This window comes from Ipomoea triloba, chromosome 11, assembly GCF_003576645.1.
Source record: "Ipomoea triloba cultivar NCNSP0323 chromosome 11, ASM357664v1".
Classification (NCBI taxonomy): domain Eukaryota; kingdom Viridiplantae; phylum Streptophyta; class Magnoliopsida; order Solanales; family Convolvulaceae; genus Ipomoea; species Ipomoea triloba.
In genome coordinates this window covers 21432757-21442284 of record NC_044926.1, presented here as the reverse complement: position 1 = coordinate 21442284, position 9528 = coordinate 21432757, and the positions used below count along the sequence as shown (strand labels likewise).

General features: G+C 37.9%; 1 protein-coding gene across 4 annotated transcripts; it reads right to left on the bottom strand.

The window, feature by feature from the left end:
• Positions 1–803: 803 nt before the first annotated feature.
• Positions 804–9522, bottom strand: LOC115997410 (putative late blight resistance protein homolog R1A-3). Of its 4 annotated transcripts, none has more exons than XM_031236961.1 (9): positions 9390–9522; positions 5572–9165; positions 5383–5456; positions 4708–4783; positions 4269–4621; positions 4085–4160; positions 3598–3998; positions 3450–3525; positions 804–1835 (listed from the first exon to the last, which is right to left on the bottom strand). In XM_031236961.1, exons 2-7 carry the CDS (start codon positions 9104–9106, stop codon positions 3658–3660), a joined length of 4455 nt encoding a protein of 1484 aa, XP_031092821.1. In that variant the 5' UTR covers positions 9107–9165; positions 9390–9522; the 3' UTR covers positions 804–1835; positions 3450–3525; positions 3598–3657. The 4 variants fall into 4 exon arrangements, with proteins under 4 accessions (XP_031092821.1, XP_031092822.1, XP_031092823.1 ...); XM_031236962.1 differs by having other exon boundaries at positions 3450–3522; XM_031236963.1 differs by having other exon boundaries at positions 4708–4780.
• Positions 9523–9528: the final 6 nt, after the last annotated feature.

The window sequence follows — 9528 nt, the reverse complement described above, 5'->3', positions numbered from 1 at the left end:
ACGTGGTTAGTTGAATTATCCAGATGTTCTTATTCCTTTGCTATTTTTTTTATGACAATTTTTTATTTATTTATTTATTTCTTGAAAATCTTCAAACAATCAGTGTATTCAGTTATCAATAATAAAGTACAAACTGCTGGAAGTGTACAACTCTGTGTATGAAGTGTTGCTGATTTTCATCTCAACTCTTTATTCTGCCTGTTTCATTTTCTTGCAATTCTTTTGTGTATAAAGATTCTTTTACGTGTTTTATTTAGGGTGTGTTTGGAAGCCCGAAAAATGATTTCCGAAAATTATTTTCCGGACTTTGGTTGTTTGGCAAGCACTAGAAAACCCAGTCAACGGAAAATGATTTCCGTTGACTGGGGAAAGTAAGCCCCATTTGGCGGAAAATGACTTCCGCCAAATTTGGGCGAAAGTCATTTTCCGCCGTAGACAACACACACACACATCACCATTTCCGGCGGAAACCATGGTATGGTTTCCGCCGGAAACCAAGTGCTTTGGTTTCCGGCGAGAAAGCCGGAAACCAGAGCACTGCTCTGGTTCTCGGTGAGGAACTAGAGCGGGAATCCGGCGGAAACGGGATTTTTTTTTAATTTTAATTATTATTATTATTATTATAAATTATAAATATTATTTTTAATATTATTATAAATATTTTAATATTTTAAATAAAATAATAAAAATATATAATTACACATTTCTACCCATTTTACGGAAAATGTACCAAACACACAAAGACAGTTTTCCCGAATGCATCCAAACACTAGAAATAAAACCATTTTCTGGAAAATGACTCATTTTCCAGAAGTTATTTTCCTTCTTTCCAAACACACCCTTAATGTTGTTTTCATTGTGTATCATACATTGAACTTGAAGTATATTTTCTTCGAACTTAATACTAAAGATGTATTCAACCTTAACTATCCTTTCAGAAGGGTTATTTCTAGGACTCAAACTCTTTACCTAATAGATGAATGAGAAATTGATCAGTAGACCAAAGACCAAATTCAACCTGCTAAGACCTTGTGGTCTAGTGGCACCCAGTTGCACTCCTCTATGGAAGGGGTAGGTTTAAACCTAAGTGGAGGCGATCTTGACCACAGCTTAATATCTTAGTGTTTTAAGCCTTTTAGGGACCTCAAGAAAAATAGATAATCACTTTGAATTTAGAAATAAAATGAGTTCTCTTGCTCTGAAAATTTTCCTTGTTGCAACAATGGAAACAACCAGGTCCCAAGAGATTTGAGCATCTGCACCGCATTGCCATCGGATTTCCAGAAACCAGATTCTTTTACTCCGGGACAAAAAAGGCCAACCTGGTACAGTGGTATATATGTTTATATGTCCATGAATATGACAGACCTTATTAATCATATGCAAGAGGTCACGTAGTTCACCAACATTAAGAACATTTATTAAGATCTCCTTGACATCAGTGGGTTCACTCAGATACCAAAATAGGAATGCTTGATGTTCTCAGATCAGGATCCGATTTCCTCTTCCAAGAGTAATTTTAGGTGAACCTTTGTTGATGAAGTCATTGAGCACTTAACTATTAAATTGTTCCTAGGAATCTCCAACGCACTGCTGCAACTAAATCAAAAAATCTTTATTCTCAAACTTTAAAGACCGGAAGATTTCATGCATGACCATTCCTCTCTGCTTTTGCTTTTCAACACCTGTTTTATTCACCCCTGCACGCTTAATTTGTTCTACTGAGACTATTCCTGCAAATGACGAACCTATCGTCAACTGCTTCGCAAGATCAATAATATCAAAATGCCCGATTGCCACTAGCTTATCTTGCTCCAAGCAAACAGATTCCACCCCTGTTGAAAAAAATGAAAACATAAAATAATAATTGCCATTTTTGGTCCTATTGTTATTGGGTCATTACCAATTTTAGTTCACTTCATTAATTTTTGTCACATTGCGGCCAGTCTTATTTAGTCATTGCCACTTTTAGTACACCGTTAAAATTTTCGTTAAATGGTCATCCAAAGCAGGGGTATTTTGGTCTTTTCATGCTTTGGTCATCTCCTTTACCCTTTGCTTTGGTTGCTGGAGGAATATTAGTAGATCTTACACCTCTCAGTCTACGTTCCACACCAGCGTCGAGAGAAGAGGCGTTCCCAGGCGAGGGTGGTGGTGGAGACGACGAGCTCGAGGAGGAGAAGTGGGCGGTGTCGGCGTCGGCGGAGGACTTGGAGTTTGTTTGGATGCAAAAGCTGACTTTTCCGCGGCGGTAGCCGAGGAGGGTGCCAGTGATGGTGGTGGAGGAGGAAGAGATGTAGGCCGGTTGTTATCGGCGTTGATAGTTGTCAGAGGTCTGACTAGAGTTTTCGTCGTCGGTATCTTCTTCGACGAAGGTGCAGTTGTAGCTGGGAATAAGGAACTCCATGATGGCACGGAGGAGCCGCTATGACCGATCGACCTGCTTTTGGCAATCCACGGTGACAACTCCGGTAGAAATGAACAGCTTCACCTGATGCTCCCTCTCCACTCCGACAAGCAACGCCTTCGCTGCCTCCACCTCTGCGCCTTCGGCAAACAAATGTGCGTGAAGTGGAAGAGAAATAGATGGGCAGAGACTATAGAGCATGAAAAGACCAAAATATCTCTGTTTTGGACGGACATTTGACAGAAATTTTAACGATGGACTAAAAGTGGCCAGGACTAAATAAGACTGGCCGCAATGTGACAAAAATTAATGAAGTGGACTAAAATTGGAAATGTCCCAATAACAGTAGGACCAAAAATGACAATGACTCTAAAATAAATAATGAGTATACAAATATAATAACAATGGCAATTAAGAGATGAGCAAATACCAATATTGGTCCCACGAATATTAGTAAAATGACAGTTTTGATCCACATATTTAATTTATACCAATTTCCATCCACGACTATTGTTGTAGTACCAATTTTCATCCACAACTATTGTTTTAGTAACAAATTCATCACGCCGGTCACCCATCCGTTTAAAACGTGCCGTAATTAAAATTTTTAAGGGCTTTTTCGTCATTTTCAACTTAATATCCCAATTTGAGCATGAATAAATGGATTTAAGCCCTAAGATTGATTACAATTCGCAGTTTTCCTCCTCATCTTACCTTAATTTGAGGAGGAGAGCTATGAATTCTGATCAATCTTAGGACTTAAATCATTTTTTATTCATGCTCAAATTGATATCTTAATTTGGAAATGATGAAAATACCCTTCAAATTTTAAATTTTGGCACGTTTTTAAACGGATGAGTGACCGGCGCAATGAATTTTGACACTAAAATAATAGTTGTGGATGAAAATTGGTACTAAAACAATAGTCGTGGATGAAAATTGGTAGAAATTAAACATGTGGATCAAAATTGTCATTTTGCTAATACTCGTGGGACTAAAATTGGTATTTGCTCATTAAGAGATTAAGTCAAGTCAATAATACCCATCACGCCAGAAGCAATTTTAAGGGCCTAGGCTCTCTCCTTCTGATTATGTAACTTTAATCTGATGATGGCCTTCTGAAAATTTCATAAGAGGTGATTAGACATTCAAAAAGAGTAAACTTTCATGTCTTATCAATTTAAGCATACCCTCTTTTAACTTCATTCCAGAAACCTGGGATTCTGATGATGACAAATGAGAAGAAGATTCTACAGAAGCCTGGGATTCAGATGTTGACAGAGGATATAAGAAGATTTTCCAGAAGATGTGGATGATGGCATAGGAGGCCTACTTGGAGAACAGGAATGACTTTTCTTGTTTTCATCTTCCTCAGAACTCAACCACCCCATAGGTAATGTGGTATCCGTGCCAATTCGTTTCTGCTTTTGCTTTTCATCACCTGTTTTATTTACCCCTGCACGCTTAATTTCTTCTATTGAGAGTAGGTCTGCAAATGACAAACCTTTTCTCAACTGCTTCGCAAGAGCAAAAAGATCAAAATCCCCAATTGCCACTAGCTTATCTTCCTCCAAGCCAACAGATACCACCCCTGTTGAAAAAATGAAAACATAAAATAAATAATGAGTATATAAATATAACAAAGGCAATTAAGAGACTAAGTCAAGTCAATAATACCTGCCACGCAAGTAGCAATTACAAGGGCCTTGGCTATCGCCTTCTGATTATGTAACTTTAAACTGAAGATGGCCATCTGAAAATTTCATAAGAGGTGATTAGAACATTCAAAAAGAGTAAATTTTCACGTCTTATCAATTTAAGCATACCCTCTTTAAGTTTTCAAAAAAAAAAAAAAGCATACCCTCTTTAACTTCATTCCAGAAACCTGGGATTCAGATGTTGACAGAGGATAAGAGGATTTTCCAGAAGATGTGGATGATGGCGTAGGAGGCCTACTTGGAGAACAGGAATGACTTTTCTTGTTTTCATTTTCCTCAGAACTCAACCACCCAATTGGTAATGTGGTATCCGTGCCAATTCCTTTCTGCTTTGGCTTTTCATCACCTGTTTTATTCACCCCTGCACGCTTAATTTCTTCTATTGAGACTGTTTCTGCAAATGACAAACGTCTCCTCAACTCACACGCAAGCCCAATAATATCAAAATTCCCGATTGCCACTAACTTATCTTGCTCCAAGCTAACAGATTCCACCCCTGTTGAAAAAATGAAAACATAAAATAAATAATGAGTATATAAATATAACAATGGCAATTAAGAGATTAAGTCAAGTCAATAATACCTGCCATGCTAAAAGCAATTCTAAGGGCCTTGGCTCTCTCCTTCTGATTATGTAACTTTAATCTGATGATGGCCTTCTGAAAATTTCATAAGAGGTGATTAGACATTCAGAAAGAGTAGATTTTCATGTCTTACTACTTTGAGAACAGGAATCACTTCTCTTCTTTTCATCTTCCCGAGAAGGTGGAGGTAGAAGAAACTGTAGAAAACAGATGTGTCTGAATGTTTGTGTATATATAGAAGATGAAGTTGGACATGGGCAGCCACAGAGAGGGGTATTGTGGTTCATGTTAATAGTTTACATTTAACTTCTTTTTTTTTGGGCAATGTACAGGACAGTTAAAAAAGGAATCTAATAATATTCTAACTTACAATAACAGTAAAATTTGGTATATTAAATAATGGGTGAGAAAATTCTCTCTACGCAGAGAAACAGTGAAGAACAGGATCTCCTTGAGCGAAGCACAAAGAAGACGAAAATGCCGACGGATTCGCCGTTGTTTGACAACACAACGAACAAGGAGGCGGCTGTTGCCATCAGGGTCACAAGGACGCACAGTGTGAGGGAAAGAGACTAGGCGTCTTGTCCCTCGGGGTCCCCCCTCCACTCCCTGATCTAAAAAAAAAAAAAAAAAGAAATCTAATAAGGTGTAAGCCTACTAGTAAGCATACAAACCTTTGTCTTGTCATCAACATTTTCAGGCAACTGAGAAACACCAGCACTGCACTTTTTGGCATCAGGAGAATAAACTGAACAAACATAATAAACTCTATCAAGAATATGATTAAATGAATTACTTGAACCAAACTTCTAGGATAGGGTTGGGGGAGAATTAGTGGTAAGGTAATTCTTCTGATTACTTACATATTTGTAGGTCATCTGACTTGAGAATCCTAATCACGAGTGGAGATGATCTATTGGTTGATTCACTTTGAATTTTCAACACTGAATCTTCAAGAGAGCTGTTGCACCTATACACTTCAACTGCTTCAAGAGTAGCAATATTCCCAAAGCAAGAAGGTACTTCCTTGAGTATGATACATCTTCGTAAAATTAATCTCTTAAGGCAGGGAAAAGAACTAGTTAAGGCACTCCAGTACACAATGGAGCAGTTCTGTAATTTCAAATAGTTTAATTGCGGGAAATCACATTCTTCAACATCCCACTGATGATCTTTAAAGTGTACATTCTGTAACTTAAGTGCAACCAATGTGGGAATCAGTGCAAATTTAAAAATCTCGCATGCAGGCAGGGAAAACCCATTCAGGATCAATTTTGTAAGACACCAAGGGAACTTAAACACAATGAGGTCTCGTCTCTCAAGTGGACCATCATAAGACACATGGAGGAATTCAAGCTGATCGAGTTTTTCCAAATCCAGAAACTCATTGCTCTCAGGAGAGGACTCATTTGAACCAACATAGATGCATTTCAGCCTTCGAAGATAGGGGAACCTGATTATCATAGCATCAATGCTCTGCTTGTTAGGAAGAAGAACCGTGGAAAGAGCTTGTATATTTTTTAGGCAGGAGTCATCCTTATCAATGCCAAACTGAAAGGAGTCAGTTATGTCCAACTGCCTCAACTTCACCATATTCAAAATAGCTTTTGGCAGCACCACAGACTGATTTTCCGTTTTGATCTTGAAAGTTTCTAGATTATGAGGATTCCCTAGTGATGATGGTAGAACAAAATTACAATATCCAGTATGGGCAGCTATGAATCTTAGATGAGGTAGGTGTTCTATTACTGAGAAAAACGTATTGCCCACTGTGATCGACTCCAAGTCCAACACTCTGATCAGTCTTGACCTGCGATAGATCTGAGAGAAGTCAATTGCCTTTGAAATGTGGGGTTCTCTTCTTCTATAAGTGCAAAGAATTGTGCGGACACTAGGGCTCCATTGTATCCGTGAATAAAGGGGATTATGACACTCAATGTCTTGATGATTGAAGCATATCCGATGACAAGCCATACCCCTGATGGGAATCTGATCGTTAGTACTTGATATCATCAAGAAACGTTCTTTTTTAGCCTTTTCTAAGCAGAATTCATGTATGGTGTTATGAACCCGGCACGAAATGATGCTACCATCATATCTTCTTTTGGAAACTGTTATTAGGCCACCACTAAGTAGATTACTTAGGTAATCCTCTGCCACATCCTCTAAGCTCTTCCCTTCAATTTTTTCAATAAATCCTTCAGCTGCCCACAACTGTACCAATTTGGAGACTGCAATTTCTTGGTCCTTAGGAAATGCCGCAAAAAATAAAAGGCATGACTTCCAACGATCTGGTAGATGTTCGTAGATCAGTCCTAATATTTCATGCTCAGAAGCAACTGAGCTTAGAGATTTTGCAACTTCTGACCATAAGCGCTCTTCTTTTTTTATGCTTGTAAGAAGGCCAGCTACCATGACAATGAAGAGGGGTAATCCTCTATAACTTTCAGATATCTCCTCCCCAATTTCCAATAGTTCAGGATAGCAACATTCATTTCGAAATACCTTCCACTGCAGTAGCTCCCAACGTTCTTCTTTAGTGAAGAAGGGTAGATTATGAGGATCACTATGAAGCTTTAGTTTATGAGCTACTTCATCAAACCGACTAGTTAACATGATTCTACTTCCATTTTCTACTGTTGGAAAACATCTTGTTATCTCCTCATAAGCCCTACTTTCCCAAATATCATCTAACACAATGAGATACCTTTTTTCTTTCAATTCTTTGAGGAATTTTTGTAACTTTTCAGCCACATCACTTTCAGTCACTTTTCTTCGAGTCTTTTTATCCACGACACACTTACTAAACTTTTCAGCCAGATCAACTTCTGTCACTTTGGCCTCACGATTTTCTTTGATTAGCCTTTGCATCTCATCAGTGAGTTCATCTTCTGTAACTTGGCTATAAATTTCACACAGCAACTTTGTCATGTTATATTCTTGAGAAACACAACACCACGCACGAACATGGAAGTGGTTGATTACATTTTGATCATTGTAAATCTTGTTGGCCAAAGTTGTCTTACCAAGCCCAGATACACCAACAATTGAGATTACATCTAGCTTACTTGGTCCACTAAGAAGTTGTTCTTTTATTGCTTCTTCTTCTTTCTTGAATCCGAGCACATTGTCACCAATAGGAGTATTCACTACTGATGACAAAGGATTTGAAGACTTCACAACATTGAGGAAGCCAATGTCAAGAGTTTCATTGTAAATGATGTCAGCCTCCGCTATGATATCAGAAAGATATGACTCAAGATATGGAGGAGGATCATTGTTGAGATTCATGGAGTCAATTATATAGGCTGCCTCATAAGCTGTTTTAAATACCCGTTCCCGGTGTTTGCCAAAAGAACCACATTTCTTCCACAGTTCAATGACAGTTTTTAACTTTTCAATTTCATGCTTATTTGCCAAATCAGCCTTGAAGTTCAGCAGTCCATTCAAACTCATAACCAGTGAGTCAATCATGCCACAGTCTTCAGTCAACGGGAAGCCAGAGTGCAACAGATTGCGAACATCAAGACAAATCTCTTTGGAGTTTTTGAGCAAAATATGAAGTTCATCATTCACTCTAACAGCCATGTCTTCCTCAAGGCTATGATACCTTGTTTTGCTGGTTAGAGCTGCAATCTGTCTCAAAAGATCTTTAGTTTTGTCTTGCATAAGATACTGCTTTGGCAAGTTCATGAGAAGACCTTTTACCAACTCTAACCTTTTACATATATCTAAAATTTGATCATCAAGTAGAACCATTTGACTGGCCGTATTGATTTCTAAGGGGGGGACTCTCTCCTTACAAATGTTCCTGAGATATAACAAATGAGAAATCTCATCTGTATCTAGGAAATGGTCACTCATCTTAACCCAGAAGGTGAAACAAAGATCAGCTGCACTCTCAGCCAGGGCTTGAATTCGGGTCAAGAGGTACTCTTGCTGGGCAGTGCTAACTTTGAAATGAAGTGAATCTATCAGAACTCTTAGATTCTCTTCAAGGATTTCAATTGGAACCAAGGTAGAAGTAGAAAGGCAACGGCGAGTAGCTTTCTTTATGCTTTGTAGATTCTTGAAAAGAGACTCCAAAAATTTTGATGCATCACCCATGGAAGTATCTGTGTGAAAGCTGCTTGATCTACCCTTCTGAATGATAAATGATACCAAGCTATCCACATAATTGACCATGCATTCTTTACTTGTTCTGCATGATGGGGAGTAAAATAGTCGTTCTTCTAATATTTTTGCAGTTATGGAATCACCCAGGTAACCACAAAAAACGAATTGTTGAAACTTCAAAATTGTTCTCATATACATTAGCTCTGATTTGAGTTCCTGGTCCACACCACCGCTCGTCAGATGACCCAGAAGAACATCAATATCTTTGTGAACCATATCCATTCTTGATTGGCGTCTCTCTTTAATCTTTATACTACGCTACTGAAAGATATTTAGATCCCCTGCGGTTGAAAGTAGACCAAAGTTCATTAACTTCATTCTCGATTTCTTGAACGTAACAGCTCAAAAATATTCCATTATCTTAATTTTTCTAGCACGATTATAGATTCTAAACTTCAACATAATGAAATCCATATCAAGTCTAAGAACTTTTAAATCATAACAAAGTAAATCAAAAACTTCAAATAGACTATATAATTCGGGAAAAAAAAAACATAAATCCCACCTTCTCTGCCGGGCTGCAATCAAAGATTCTTCACCGTGTTTGACTCGACCGACATCCTTAGATTTCAAATCCTATCTTCTGGAAAACCAAGAAAAAAAAAAAAAAAAAAAAAAAAAAAAAAAAAAAAAAAAAAAAAAAA

What these genes read in the sequence shown, in the direction of transcription:
- LOC115997410 (XM_031236961.1), bottom strand. Translation starts at nt 9,106, where the DNA reads ATGGATATGGTTCACAAAGATATTGATGTTCTTCTGGGTCATCTGACG. An exon ending in ATGTTGATGACAAGACAAAG is followed by an intron (nt 4,784 to 5,382) that starts GTTTGTATGCTT and finishes TGAAATTTTCAG; the next exon opens with AAGGCCATCATCAGATTAAA. An exon ending in AATTGCTACTTGCGTGGCAG is followed by an intron (nt 3,999 to 4,084) that starts GTATTATTGACT and finishes TTTTTTCAACAG; the next exon opens with GGGTGGTATCTGTTGGCTTG.